Source organism: Monodon monoceros, unplaced genomic scaffold, assembly GCF_005190385.1.
Source record: "Monodon monoceros isolate NGI ecotype Baffin Bay Population unplaced genomic scaffold, NGI_Narwhal_1 Super_Scaffold_11, whole genome shotgun sequence".
Lineage (NCBI taxonomy): Eukaryota > Metazoa > Chordata > Mammalia > Artiodactyla > Monodontidae > Monodon > Monodon monoceros.
Window position 1 is genome coordinate 71,061,407 of NW_021703767.1, and position 15,961 is coordinate 71,077,367.

General features: G+C 40.7%; 1 protein-coding gene and 1 pseudogene across 1 annotated transcript in view; both read left to right on the forward strand.

Moving 5' to 3' along the window:
- The window catches only part of IQCG (IQ motif containing G), a 41,365-nt gene that overhangs the window by 19,863 nt on the left and 5,541 nt on the right, over nt 1-15,961 (forward strand). The window contains exons 7-8 of the mRNA XM_029214603.1: nt 5,841-6,002; nt 7,013-7,087. Coding sequence (XP_029070436.1) covers nt 5,841-6,002; nt 7,013-7,087 — 237 coding nt within the window. The remainder of the gene's footprint in view (nt 1-5,840; nt 6,003-7,012; nt 7,088-15,961) is intronic.
- LOC114890757 lies at nt 3,272-4,505 on the forward strand (annotated as a pseudogene).

The following is a 15,961-nucleotide window of genomic DNA, read 5'->3' on the forward strand; positions in this document are numbered from 1 at the left end:
AGAGAGTGAGGCAGGCGGGCAACGAGAAAAGACGGCAACCCTGAAACGAAAAGAGGCAGTAACCTGGGACAGGGAAATAAGAGACAAGAAAAATGGAGAAGAACACGAAATCTGGGTTTGAGATTCAGTTTGCTCAACTCTGAAATGAAGGAAAAGATTCCACCCGGCAGAACTGTTGATTAAATACAATGGATACATAAAGTTCTTGGCACTGCGCCCCGTGGGTAGTAGTTCAATAACGTTGGCTACTTTTATTGTCAGAGAAAAAATAGAACTATTTCTAAAAGGGTGGCCATCAGAAAATGTGCTATCTTAACACCGTGTGTTTATATTAACGGGCAGTAGAAGATATATTCAACCTTCACAGCAAAACTAAAACTTCACAGATAACCGCTTAAAACAAGACTACGTTTTTCAAAATTGCTTAGCCCAAAGAGAATTACTAGATCGAATAAAAGACAAATCATACGGCAAAATTCTCCAAGGGGTAGTCAGATATCAAACGATATCAAAGGTCACCTGTCTGGAACAAAAAAATCTACAAATAATAATGGAAACCAGAGCTCCCAGCAGTTAACTACACACTTACTACGCGCCAGGGTTAGGCACTTTAAAGCATCACCTCTGTTATTAGGCAAAGCTGCCCTATTACGCAGGAAACATAAACACACTAATTTTAAAGACTAGGAAACTAAGGTTTGGTGATAAATCACCTGACAAATCTTACAGGCTCGCAAAAAGTGGGCCTCTGATTCCAGAGCCGGGTTCTTCACCAAAACTAACTCAAGAACCTGGGGTAAGGGGCAGACCCTAGACCAAACGACAGACCCGCGGAGAGGGACTCGGGCTTGGAGGACACGGGCACCAGGACAAAAATGAGATGGGAAGACGGCGGGGAGAGATGCACAGAGACTAGAGACACATGGCGAACGGAGACACCAACATTAATCCTGACCCTCTGACGCCGAAACGTGACAGAAAGGCAGAACAAGACTGGGACAGACACACGGTGACAAATGCTTTGCAAAAACGCCGAAAGAGACACGGACAGGAGCAGAAGGTAGGCCCGCGGGAGGCAGCGGCGCTGACACACAGACACAGGCAGACGCGGGAGAGACGGAGAGCCGGGGGCGGCCCAGGCCGGCCGGGAGCAGACACACAAAGGCCGCCGAGACGCCCGAGCGCGCCCGCCCGCCGCGCCCCTGCCAGCGCTCACCTCGGTCCCCTCACGCCGCGCTCCAGGGGGTCATGGCGGGCAGCCCCCTGCCCCCGCTCGGCCTCCGTGTCGCGGGGCGCGCGCCGAGCCGCGAGCGGCGGACGCGGGGCCTCCCTCGGGCGCACGCGCGGACGCACTGAGGGCCGCAGGCCGACGGCCCCGACGCCCGGGAGGGGCGCGGAGAGCAGGGCGGGGGCGGGGGCTACTCTTCACTGCGGTGTGTGGGCTTCTCATTGTAGTGGCCTCTTTTGTTGCCGAGTACAGGCTCTAGGTGCGTGGGCTTCAGTAGTTGTGGCACACGGGCTTAGTTGTTCCGCAGCATGTGGGATCTTCCTCGACCAGGGCTCAAACCCGTGTCCCCTGCATTGTCAGGCAGATTCTTATCCACTGCACCACCAGGGAAGCGCAACCCACTTTTCTTACCCTTCAGGTGTCAGAGTAAACATTCCTTTCTCAGAGAATCCTTTCTTGGACTATCCAATCTAACATAGGTCTCTCTTGTTATTTTCTCTCATAACCTTTTCTTTCATAGCATATTGCACATTTTAAAAAGTTTAAAACTAAAAGTTTCCTTTTAATGACATCTTTCCCACTAGATTGTAAGCTCTGTGAGGGCAAGGACCATGTCTATTTAGGCCTTTACTATTTACCTAGAGTCTAGTCCAATGCCTGATACATAATAACTATTTTAAAAATGAATACCAAGGCCATTAAATTGCCAAGCACTTATTATCAAAAAGGCCTGATATTACAAGTGTTGGCAAGGATGTGGAGAAAAGGGAACCCTCGTGTACTGTTGGTGGGAAAGTAAATTGGTGCAGTCGCTATGGAAAACAGTGTGGAGATTCCTCAAAGAATTAAGAATAAAACTACCATATCATTCATTTATTCCACTTCTGGGTATTTATCCAAAGAACATGAAAACACTAATTCAGAAAGATATACGTACCCCTATGTTCATTGCAGCATTGTCCACAATAGCCAAGATAAGAAAACAACCTACGTGCCCACTGACAGATGAATGGATAAAGAAGATGTGGTACGTATATATACACAGTATATATACAATGGAATATTACTCAGCCATAAAAGGATGAAGTCTTGCTATTTGTGACAACATGGATGGACACTGAGATTATCATCCTAAGTGAAATAAGTCAGACAGAGAAAGATAAATAACATATAATTTCACTCATGTGGAATCTAAAACAAACAAACAAAACAAAAATAGATGAACAAACCAAACAAAAACAAACATGTAGAACAGAGTAGTGGTTACCAGAAGGGGAAAGGATTAGGGGTGGGAAATGGGTAAAGGGGGTCAACTGTATGGTGACAGATGGAAACTAAACTTTTGGTGGTGAGCACATTGTAATGTATACAGAAGTTGAAATATAATGTACACATGAAACTTACATAATATTATAAACCAATGTTAACTCAATTAAAGAAAGAAAAGAAATTGCCAAGCACTTTGGAACCTGTGAAGAGTTTTCACACATATTGTCAATTAATCCTTATAATTACTTGCTAAGATATTGCAGGCAGGGTAGATATTAATGTTTCTATTTTAAAGAAGGTAAGACTTAGAGAGTTTAACTGATGTGGCCAAATTCACACAGCTGGTGGGGCTTGGGTGGGAAGTTAGGTCTTCTGATCATTTAGTTCAGTGCTCTTTCCACCAAAATGAGATAGTAATGGGAAATTTGTGTGGATACAGGGTACCCAAATAGTGTGCCTAGGAAAGAATCTCACCGTCCTGATGCTGAGAACTACTTATCTTTCATTTTCATTTATACCATCCATGATTATTGGGTAAATTTCCCATAGTGTGATAGCAGAAAAATAGACCCAGTTCCTTGTTGAAATATAAGAACAAAAGGTAGGTTCTCTGTCTAGCTGTGACTGGCTGAGGCCACACAGCAGCATAGGGCTGCTAGCCTTGCCCGGCTACTGCAGCACAAGGGTGTCAATTGGTCCCGCCCAGAACACTTCAGTTCTGCCCTGCAAAGATATATTTAATAACTGATTGGTGTGCCCCTTTAATACAAGAAAATGGAAATTGAACAGCCAGAGGAAACTTTCCCAACACCAAAACCAATGGTGAATTAGGTAAACGCCCTGCTGAAGATATGGAAGACGAACAAGCTTTTAAAAGATCTAGAAACACTGATGAGATGGTTGAATGACGCCTTCTGCTTCAGAGCAAGAATGCTGGGGCAGTGATTGGAAAAGGAGGCAAGAATATTAAGGCTCTCCGTACAGACTACAATGCCAGTGTTTCAGTCCCAGACAGCAGTGGCCCCGAGTGCATATTGAGTAACAGTGCTGGTACTGAAACAATTGGAGAAATTCTGAAGAAAATCATCCCTATCTTGGAAGAGGGCCTGCAGTTGCCATCACCCACTGCAACCAGCCAGCTCCCACTCGAATCTGATGCTGTGGAATGCTTAAATTACCAACACTATAAAGGAAGCGACTTTGACGGCGAGTTGAGACTCTTGATTCATCAGAGTCTGGCTGGAGGAATTATTGGGGTCAAAGGTGCTAAAATCAAAGAACTTTGAGAGAACACTCAGACAACAATCAAGCTTTTCCAGGAATGTTGTCCTCAATCCACTCTGACAGAGGAAAACCTGATAGGGTTGTAGACTGCATAAAGATCATCCTTGATCTTATATCAGAGTCTCCCATCAAAGGACACGCTCAGCCTTATGGTCCATCCAGAAGGGATTATGATGATATGAGCCCTCGTCGAGGACCTCCTCCACCTCCTCCTGGACGAGGGGGCCCGGGTGGTGGCAGAGCTCGGAATCTTCCTCTTCCTCCACCACCACCACCTAGAGGAGGAGAGCTAATGGCCTATGACAGAAGAGGGAGAGCTGGAGACTGTTATGATGGCGTGGTTAGTTTCAGTGCTGATGAAATCTGGGACTCTGCAGTAGATACATGGAGCCCGTCAGAGTGGCAGATGGCTTATGAACCACAGGGTGGCTCTGGATATGATTATTCCTATGCAGGGGGTCGTGGCTCATACGGTGATCTTGGTGGACCTATTATTACTACACAAGTAACTATTCCTAAAGATCTGGCTGGATCTATTATTGGCAAAGGTGGTCAGCGGATTAAACAAATCCATCATGAGTCAGGAGCTTCGATCAAAATTGATGAGCCTTTAGAAGGGTCCGAAGATCGGATCATTACCATTACAGGAACACGGGACCAGATACAGAATGCTCAGGATTTGCTGCAGGACAGTGTGAAGCAGTATTCTGGAAAGTTTTTCTAAGTCTAGTGAAGAACTGAAGGGGTCCTGCATCTTTTTTTTTTTTTTTTTTTATCTGCTACTGTTTAAAAAGCCAACATTCCTCTGCTTCATAGGTGTTCTGCATTTGAGGTGTAGTGAAATCTTTGCTGTTCACCAGATGTAATGTTTTAGTTCCTTACAAACAGGCTTGGGGGTTGGGGGAGGGTGTGCAAAAACGAACATTGAAATTTTGAAACAGCAGCAGAGTGAGTGACTTTTTTTTTTTTTTTTGCGGTACGCGGGCCCCTCACTGTTGTGGCCGCTCCCGTTGCGGAGCACAGGCTCCGGAGGCGCAGGCTCAGTTGCCATAGCTCACGGGCCTAGCCGCTCCGCGGCATGTGGGATCTTCCCGGACCGGGGCACGAACCCGCGTCCCCTGCATCGGCAGGCGGACTCTCAACCACTGCGCCACCAGGGAAGCCCGGTGGTCATTTTTTTTTAAGATGGTCATTTTTTAAATGGCTGAATTCCCCCAACCTGCCCCCAAACTAAACACTAATTTTAATTTTCACTCCTCTTTTGGATATAAATAAATGCATCTCTTCTTGGACTTAGGCAAATATCTTGACACATTCAGTTCTGGTGATTTCTTAAGTGATTTGAAAGTCCATTGCTTGGGAGGAAATTCCACCACACATTCATGCTTCTAATAAGCTGGAGATTTTTCTTTGTTTTTGCAAATGCTTGCCCCTACTTTGCAACGATTTTCTGTTTGTAGTTGTGAAGAACCAAGGTGGGAAGCAGTACAACAGATGGAGTAGTTGGTATAAGAATATACCAGAAGCCTAATGGTGGCAAGTTTTATTAATCAGAATAATACTTGGTTATATAAGTGACTGATGCTAAATAAATTCTGATTATTTTTTATTAGATAATTTCTCACTTATAGACTTAAACTGTCAGCTTGGTAGTGTCTATTAGTTAAACTTTTGTTTTTCCATTGTATGCAAATTGAAAGAAAGAATGTACCATTTCTCTGTTGTATGTTGGATTATGTAGGAAATGTTTGTGAACAATTCAAAAAAAGATGAAAAAAGTTCCTGTGGATGTTTTGTGTAGTATCTTGGCATTTGTATTGATAGTTAAAAGTTCACTTCCAAATAAAACTCCCATAATGCTAGATTTGATGTGTGCCCAATTTGAACAAGGGTTGATTGACACATGTAAAATTTGTTAAAACATTCCTCTTGTAAGGAAATACAATAATCTTAAATTATATATATAAAAAAAAAGAACAAAAGGTAAGCTTAAGCCACTGACTGAGCTGAATGGAGGTAGAATGTATTTTAATTTAGAAACCTGGTCTTACCTCTACAGAGTCGGCATGAATATATTGCTCACCTCAAGGACCAGTTGCAAGAGATGAAGGCAAAAACCAACATGGAGAATCGCTATATGAAGAGAAACGCTGAGCTGCAGATTTCCCAGACCCAGAAAAAATGTAGCAAAACAGAGGAGCTCTTGCTGGAAGAGATTGAGGTAATCACTGTTAATTAGGAATGAATCAGGTAGCTGGCAGTCAAGCTGTCGCTCCTGATTTGCCTCAGCTGACAAAGGAGGAGAGCGAGGGAGACTTTCCCAATCTTTGCTCTCTCTCTCCAGCAACCCTAACATTTGAGGTTAAAAACAAAAAAAGAATGAGGACTTGCTTTTTTGCAGGCAGAGATTCTGATGGGCTGTAGCTTACATCTCCTGGTTTTTTGTAATGACTTTGAAAATTGGTTGTACTTTCTTCTCTTGGTCACTTTATCCTTACTTTATAAAACCACTTGCCATTTCTCCTGGTAATTATAGGGAGAGGGCAAAACAAGATGTTCAGCAGCTGCAGGTTTTTGCTGCTACTTTTCTCACTCAACCAGTATCTTTCATCCCTCCATTAAGAAATACAAAATCTAGAGGGCTGAACTTCATGCAAACCTACATTTACAGAAATGAGAAGTCACAGTGAAAAATGTCAGGAGAAAGAAACAAGGGTAGACCCTCATTAGAGGAGGAAGACTAAATGGCTAAAAGAACAAGTGGTCGGTGAGAAGGAGCAAACATCAGTAGAGCGTATCACCTGTGTGCAGGAGGCGACTCCTTTCTCTGACTTATTTGAAAGCTTACTTCCCAAGTGTGGCTTAAGACTATGACAACAAACTTTTTTCTTGCACTCTGGAATTTCCTTCTGTAGGCCTGAGAAGCTTGTGCCCTTGAAGCATTGTTTCTCTCCTTAAATGGATACCAGTTTCCAGGCCACAGGATTATGGCCCTTTTGCTCTGGGCAGCTGCCTGTGTCTAGCACAGTGCCAGACATGGCTCAGCCATGTTGTGAACGTGAATTGAGTTGAAGGGAACGGAATTGCTGCTCTGGAGCAATATCTCAGAATCTTAGGATCCCAGCTGGTAGAGAAGACCTGTACTACTGTCACAGCTACACCCCTGATCTTGAGAACTCACTTTCAGCCCCATTGGGAAGAATTCCTGACTTTGGCTTGTTGTTCTCACAGAAACTAAGGCTGAAAACTGAAGAAGAGAACCGGATTCATGCAGAGATTGAAATATTCCTTAGAAAGGAGCAGCAGGTGGGTCCCCAAAACTTTCTTATCCTCTGACATGTTTGTGTCCTGCTTATAAAATACCAAGGACAGCAAAAAAAATTTAAGGAAAGAAAAATCAACCATGATTCTACCAGCCTAATAAATGAGCTGTATAGCCCACTTTTCTTTAAAAGTTATCCATCTGGATAAATATTTTATAAAGCTGTAATTTGAGTACAGGTAAAATTTTGTCTTATACCTTTATCATTTGGCACTATATAAGAAACTTTTCTTGTTCCTATATTGCTTCATAGTCATAATTTAAAACTAAAATTTCCTGATTTCTTAAAATTATAAAAATAGCATATTCTTAGTTGAGGGAAGATTTTTAAAAAATTGCCAATTGGGGACTTCCCTGGTGGCACAGTGGTTAAGAGTCCGCCTGCCAATGCAGGGGACACGGGTTCAAGCCCTGGTCTGGGAAGATCCTACGTGCCATGGAGCAACTAAGCCCATGCACCACAACTACTGAACCCACATGCCACAACCACTGAAGCCCGCACGCCTACAGCCCATGCTCCGCAACAAGAGAAGCCACTGAAATGAGAAGCCTGTGCACCGCAATGAAGAGTAGCCCCCACTCACCACAACTAGAGAAAGCCTGCATGTAGCAATGAAGACCCAACACAGCCAAAAATAAATTAATTAATTTTTAAAAATTTGCCAGTTGGTTTTTTACTCATTTTTCCATTTTATTGCAGTCTCTTCATAAAATAATTTTAAGTGGTTTTATAATGTTCCATTGAATGGTTATTCCATAATTTGTTACTCTTTTGTTTTGGATATTTAGATTATTTCCAAAGTTTCATTATTATAAATAATTCAGTAATGAAAGCTTTGCCCAAATAACTGTTTTATTCATTGCAATTACTTACTAAAAGTAAATCTCAAGCATGAGATTATTAATTCAGAGAGTCTGTTATTTTGTGACTTTTGATACATAATGCTAGTGCTTTCTGTTTTACACTGATATCAGCAATTTATGCAAGCACTAATTTCAAGGTATCCTCAATAGAACTAGCCGTTTTCGATTTTTTTTTTTTTTTTTTTTTTTTACTTGCAGGATCTGGCTTTAATGAATTTGAACACAAGGCACAGTTTTCCAGGTGTATGTAAATATATGTCCATTTTAAAATTGCTTTTTGCTTCTTCCATCTCTAATTCTTTTGGACAGGAATGAAAGAATGTTTAAATTCTTTCTTATTCAAGCAAGAACTTCTTTAGCCTAATAGTCTTTTGTTGCCTCCTAGATCTTGGTGAGTTTTCTGTGGTTAAATGATGCTTTTAATTTCTGTATCAACACAAACTGTCTTTGTTGGTTTCTCCAAAATAGTATTTTCTTCCTCTAGTGTGTCATTACAGTCCCTTTTGGCTTTTGTTTCTTCCTCAGGGAATAAATGTGTGTGCTCCGTGCATCCCCTACATACAAAATGCTGGATCCGGGATTCTAATCCTTGGCATTTAGGACGATCCATTAGGGGCTTATAAATGCGCATTTTCACTCCTTCTACAAAGGCACTGGTCTGCTTTATGACAGAGGGCTTAACATTCCTCAATTCTATCACTCCATCCATCTTTGGTCCTGTCCCACAGTGTACTGCAATGTTTTAGATATTTTTAAAAGTCTACTAATTTAATGAATTGTCTTATTTTGCATTTTTTGCTTACTAATAGAATTGACCATTTTTCCATGTATTTATTTACTTATTTCATTTCTTCTTGTCTGAATTATATATGACTGAATGGTTTTAATTAGTATTTCCAATACTAATAACAAACCAAGCTGAATGGAACCTTTCAAAATATCCCTGTTGGATGAATAAGGAAAAAATTTCCAGCTTACTCATGATATAGCCTGCCTTTGAGAAACTGGATGAATTTTCAGCAAATAATTCTAAATCTGTGGTTAAAGAAAATAATTTCTAGATGCTATCTCACAGGACTTTACTGAAAAATATATCAGTAGGCTATTAGAACCTGTACCCCTGTAATTTCAGGATTATGTATCATGTTACCTGTTTCAAATGTTAGAAGTATAGCAGGTATTTGATGACGATCAGATGAGTGGGTGGACAAATGGATGTTGGATGCATGAAGTTAGTGTTCCTCACATCTTCGGCCTAATAACACAAGTGATACACAAATACTTTTTAATGAAAAATTGGAAACAGTACAGAAATACATAGATTTTCAAAAAGCGAAAGCTTTCTTAATCACTTCCCTTTCCAAAGATTTCTTCCATATTCTTTTCCTTTCATGTACATATTTGTGTATGTACCTAAATACTTGTTTTTAGTATTTATTTATATTTGTTTTTGACATAAATGGGATCATACTATATATGTTTTTCCAGACTCGGTTTTTTTAAAAGAATTTACTTTGTCTTTAATGTTTTCTTTTTTTAAAAAATAGATTTATTTTTGGCTGTGTTGGGTCTTCATTGCTGCGCATGGGCTTTCTCTAGTTATGGCGAGCGGGGGCTACTCTTCGTTGCGGTGCACGGGCTTCTCATTGCGGTGGCTTCTCTTGTTGTGGAGCACAAGCTCTAGGCATGTGGGCTTCAGTAGTTGTGGCACGTGGGCTCAGTAGTTGTGGCTCGCAGGCTCTAGAGATCAGGCTTAGTAGTTGTGGCGCACGGGCTTAGTTGCTCTGCGGCAGGTGGGATCTTCCCCAGCCAGGGCTTGAACCTGTGTCCCTTGCATTGGCAGGCAGATCCTTTTTTTTTTTTTTTTTTTTTGCGGTACGCGGGCCTCTCACTGCCGTGGCCTCTCCTGCCGCGGAGCACAGGTTCCGGACACGCAGGCCCAGAGGCCATGGCCCACGGGCCCAGCCGCTCCGCGGCATGCGGGATCCTCCCAGACCGGGGCACGAACCCGAGTCCCCTGCATCGGCAGGTGGACCCCCAACCACTGTGCCACCAGGGAAGCCCGGCAGGCAGATTCTTAACCACTGTACCACCAGGGAAGTCCCTGTCTTTAATGTTTTCTAAGGCAGTACAATTGCTATATAACATGCCATGAGGGGGTTATACCAAAATTTAGGTAACCATCCTTCTGTCAGTGGACATGTCTCTAAGTGCATGGTATATGGAAATTCTATTCATTTTTGTAATATTGTTCTAGATCCCTTATGTCCTCTCATATTAGTTTTAATGGTTTTTCAGTTGATTCATTTGGATATTCTAGGTAGAAAATCTTATTGACTGTAGATAATAACAATTTTATATTTTCCCTTTCATTATTTATATGTCTATTTCCATTTTGTGGCTTATTGTACAGATAGAGTGGCAAGTGTGATGTTTTGTAGTAGTAGTAATAATAATGTGGCCCCGTTTTTCTATTCTTGGTTTTAATGATGTTTCAGTCAGTATTACACATGAATTCATAGTCATGCCAAGTTTCTCATGTGCAAGTTAGGGTTCCTTGGGAAAGAATAAGACCCTGCAACTTAGAATGGGAATACCTAGTTGGACTCAGATTTATGTAATTGACAGTCTTGAACCCCCAAGTCACTGTAAGCCTCTCTTGCCAGTGGAATTAACCTGCCCTCCTATGTCTGAGATTAGTCTTCCTTTTCCTGAAAACCCTGTGATAATAACTTCATCTGAGGCAGATGCCTTGAAAAGGGATGCTCATTCTCAAGACCGACTGCAATCACCCCTTTTGTCCCTGGATCCATCACTAGGGTCAAATCTCAGCAGATCCCAGGTTGATAGATAACTCAGATAACTATAACTCGAAGGAAATAGCTTACACTCCAAAAGAATTACAAGACTTTACTGATATATATTGACAGAAACCCAGGGGATATGTATGGGAATGGATTCTAAGCGTGTTAGACCAAGGAAGGTGGAGTATAGCACTATTACACATGAATTCATAGTCATGCCAAGTTTCTCATGTGCAAGTTAGGGTTCCTTGGGAAAGAATAAGACCCTGCAACTTAGAATGGGAATACCTGGTGGGGATGATGGGCTCATGGAGTGCCAGAGGACATGTGGCAGCACCTAACTACCAACGCGAAGGTGGACACGATTGCCACGGAGCGCAGCAGAGAGGTACTGGTAATCAGAAAGCCTTTGCCCACAGGGTTGTTTGGCAATGACTAATTAATTGTGGTATCTCTAGGAACAAAATTGATGGGCAGCCTGATAAAGCATTACTTGATCTATATAACAGAAAAAGGTCCAAGTCTAGTTGCCAAAAACCTGATTTGAGTCACCACAATGAAGAGTCAAGACCTCTCATCCAGTTTCCAGACTAAGTAAATTCACAGACCCAGAGCACCTTGATTGAAGGGAGCAGGTCCCCCTGAGGATGAACTCTGCAGCACTGCTGCAAATAATACAAGTGAATCTTCCTCCAAGCCTTACCCAAGGGACATGTGGCTACTTATTAGAGTGACTATGCACTGGAAAAAAGGAAATATCCAGACCTTTTGAGATTACTAAACATTGGCTCTGAATTGATGCTAATTCCTAGGGACTCAAAACAACACTGTAGGCCCTCTTCAAAATGGGGGATTATGGTGGTCAGGTGATAGATGGTGACTTAAGTCTGATTGGCTCTGGGCCCACCTGTTCTGTGGATACACTCTGTGGTTATTTTCCCCAGTTACTGAACATAGGATTGGAATAGACATACTTGATAACAGACAAAATTTCTACATTGGCTCTCTGATTCATGGAGTGAGGGCCTTTATGGTAGTAAGGGCCTAGTAGAAGTCTCTGGAACTTCCCATCCCTACCAAGATAGTAAATCATAAGCAGTGCTGTACCACTGGTGTAACTGTAGAAATTAATGCCAACATCAAAGGCTTCAAGGTGGAGGTAGTGACACTTGTCACATCCCCGTTTAACTCAGCTGTTTGTCCTGTGCAGTTGAATGATCTTGAAGAGTGACTGTGGACTAATGTAAATGTAATCACATGGTGACTCAAATTGCAGCTACTGTTCGAGATGTAGTATCTTTACTGGAGAAAATCTTCAATGGCCACTGGCACTTGGTAGGCAGCTATTAACTTGACTAGGGTCCCTGTCTCCAAACTAGTTTCGAAAAAACTGCAGAAGCAGTTTGCTTTTACCTGACAGGGCCAACAGTACACCTTTACAGTCTCGCATCAGGGCTATGTCATTTCTCCTTTCTCTGCCATATTATGGTCTGCAGAGATATTGCCTGCTTTGACTTTCCACAAAACATCATATGTTTCACTGCATTATGCAGTGAAACATATGTTCACTACATTATGTTCACTACATTATGGTGATTGTATCTGATGAACAGAAGAAGCAAGGATTTTAGATGCCTTAGTCAGACGTGAATTAGAAGGTGGGAAGACAAACTCTATTTCTGGTACTAATTCTATATCGTTATGGTCCAGTTAGGTGACAGAAGCCACATCAGTAATTTGAGCAGAGAACACTTAACAAAAGAATCATTAACTGGTAATAAGGAATTGGCTACAAAGGAGGGATAAAAGAGAACTCTAGGGCTAAAGGACAGTATGCAAGGAAGGATGTTTGCTTTGTTGCCCTGGGTCAGAGCTGGTTTACACCTAGTAGGGTAAAGCTGGCAAGCAGGGAACTGTGGACTGTGTTTGGCAAGCAAGAATCCTTCTGCTGTGTCAGCAAAACTTGGTGAACAAGTGCCACTGAATGTCCCACACCCATGCCACAGTGAGCTGTGCCCCTGAAACAAAAGAGGAAGCACACTGGAACCAAGGAGAGAAGCTCTTCTGTCATGTCCCTCTGGCGCCCTCTACTGACAAAGCTTCACATTTTGCAAGCTTGCAAAACAAATGTTTACTGCAAGCACCAAGTTTCACAAAGTGGGGTCAGTGAAGGATGATTTGGAGCTGAGAGGATGGTGATTTGATAATTGGCACAAATGGGGATCGTATGACGTTTGCACTGTAGATTTATGGGAGGTAAACCTTATCAAGTTAATAAAGTTTCCTTTTAGTTATATATTAAGTTTTTTTTTTCTTCTTAATCGGGAATGAGCATTCAGATTTATGAGATGGTTTTTTTTAATCCATTGAGATGATATGATCTTTTTCTCTTTTAATATGTTAATAAATTAAAACACATTAATAGATTTGTTGATGTTGACTTTGGGGGATAAATCCTACTTGTTCATAATTTATTATTCTTTTACTAGACAGTTAGAATTGTAGATTTTTATTTTGTATTTATATATTCTATAAATGAGATTAACCTATAGATTCATTTTTTGGTGCTTCTTTGTTGTATTGTGATCAGTTATGCTAGCTTGGCAGTTTGAATTGGGAAGCTTTTCATCTTTTTATACTCTGAAACCTACAAAATAAAAATAGAACAAAATAGATTACTATTTGTTCCTTGAAACTGGTAAATTCAGTCATAAACAGTCTTGCTGGGTATCATTTTAAAGGAGATATTTGGCTCCCTTTTCCATTTTTTAAAATGATTACTGATGTCTTTACTTAAAAAAAAACTCTTTTTGAGTGATTTTTGGTAACATATCTTCCTAGAAAATAATCCATTTCATTAAAACATTCATTTCAAATTTATTAGTATAAACGTGATCTATAGTCTCTTACAGTTTAAATTTTTCTATTATTTCTGAAGTTATCTTTTCCATCCTTTACTTTAAAAAATTTGTGTCTTCTCTCCCATTTTCTTGCTGAGCTTTGTCAAAGGTTTGACCATTTTATTGGTCTTCATAAAATCCATCTTATGGTTTTATTGAGCAAATCTGTTTTGTTCCCTGTCACATTGGTTTTTGCTTTAATTTTGAGTAATTATGTTCATGTATTATTTATAATTATTTAATTATATAGTTACTATAATTATGTATAATTATTTTCTTTGAGCTTATATTGCTAATCTTTGTCTAGTTTCTTAAGTACTCAATTCATTTATTTTCAAATTTTATTATTTTCTTTTTAAAAAATTTTTGCCTGCGTTGGGTCTTTGTTGCTGCACACGGGCTTTCTGTAGTTGCAGTGAGCGGGGCTACTCTTCATTGCGGTGCGTGGGCGTCTCATTGCAGTGACTTCTCTTGTTTTGGAGCACGGACTGTCGGTGCATGGGCTTCAGTAGTTGCAGCACGCGGGCTCAGTAGTTGTGGCTTGCAGGCTTAGTTGCTCCACGGCATATGGGATCTTCCTGGACCAGAGATTGAACCCATGTCCCCTGCATTTGGCAGGCAGATTCTTAACCACTGAGCCACCAGGGAAGTCCCTTATTTTCTTGTAAATGCATATAAACCAACACTTTTCTGAGTACAGTCTGAAGTTTTAATAAATAATGCTTACATTGTCATTCCTTTCCAAATAATTTGAAATTTATTTATTTTTCCCCAACATTTTATTATGAGTGTTTCCAAATATACACAAAGTTGAAAGAATTTTACAGTGAATGCCCTAAAGCCCATCTTCTAGTTATGATTCTACCATTCACATTTTATTATTCTTGCTTTATCACGTCTATACATCCTTCCTCCATTAATCCATCTTACCTTTTTTGGGCCTTTAAAAGTAAATTGTAGGCATCATAATTTTTAGTTTACAATTTGTTATTTCCTTTTGTTGTTTTTATTATTATTTGTTATTTCCTTTTTAACCCTAGTTATTTAATAGGGTTTTTTTTTTAACGTCTTTATTGGAGTATAATTGCTTTACAATGGTGTGTTACTTTCTGCTTTGTAACAAAGTGAATCAGTTATACATATACATATGTCCCCATATCTCTTCCCTCTTGCGTCTCCCTCCCTCCCACACTCCCTATCCCACCCCTCTAGGTGGTCACAAAGCACCGAGCTGATCTCCCTGTGCTATGCGGCTGCTTCCCACTAGCTGTCTATTTTACGTTTGGTAGTGTATATATGTCCATGCCACTCTCTCACTTTGTCCCAGCTTACCCTTCCCCCTCCCCTTATTAATAGGGTGTTTTTTAATTGTCCAAGTAGTTAAGGTTGGAGAGGAAAGAGTGCAGGCTGTCTTTCTATTGCTCACAGCAATGCTTTGACCTTTACACTCTTACTGTCTTCCATTATGGTCTAGGAATGTGAAATATAAGAGTTATGCTTATTGGAATTTGTAGAGCTCTTACTTGGGCTTCATATATGCTCACATTATATGACTATTTCATGCATATTTTAAAAGAATGTTTTCTCTGTTAGGTACAAAGTTGTGGAATTGTCTATTAGTCTAGCTGTCAAATTCTTCATATTGTTATTTATTTTGGTCTACCTGAGCTATTAATTTCAGAGAGGTGTGATAGTCTCCTAAGATGATTGTGGATCTGTCAATTTCTTACATTTCTAATTTTTTGCTTTATATATTCCAAAAATATGTTATTAGAATATAAAAGTTTATAACTGTAATATCTTCTTAATAAAGCTTGCCTTTTATCAGTTTAAAATATCCCTTTTTGTCTCATTTAATTATTCTTGGCTTGAGTTCTGTTTTGCCAGATATTAATTGCCAAACCTGCTTTCTTTTTGCTTTGATTATATTAACTGTGGTTTTTAAAAATAGCTCATAGTTGGATTAAAAAAATCTGAGAGGTTTTTTTTTGATAGGGGAATTTACTCCAGTTAATTTTATTGTGATTTTTCATTTGTTTATACTTAATGTTTCCATATATATATATATATATATATTTTTTTTTTTTTTTTTTGCTCTACGTGGCCCTCTCACTGTTGTGGCCTCCCCCGCTGCGGAGCACAGGCTCCGGATGCGCAGGCTCAGCGTCCATGGCTCACGGGCCTAGCCGCTCCGCGGCATGGGGGATTCTCCCGGACCGGGGAACGAACCCGCGTCCCCCGCATCGGCAGGCAGACTCCCAACAACTGCGCCACCAGGGAAGTCCTGTTT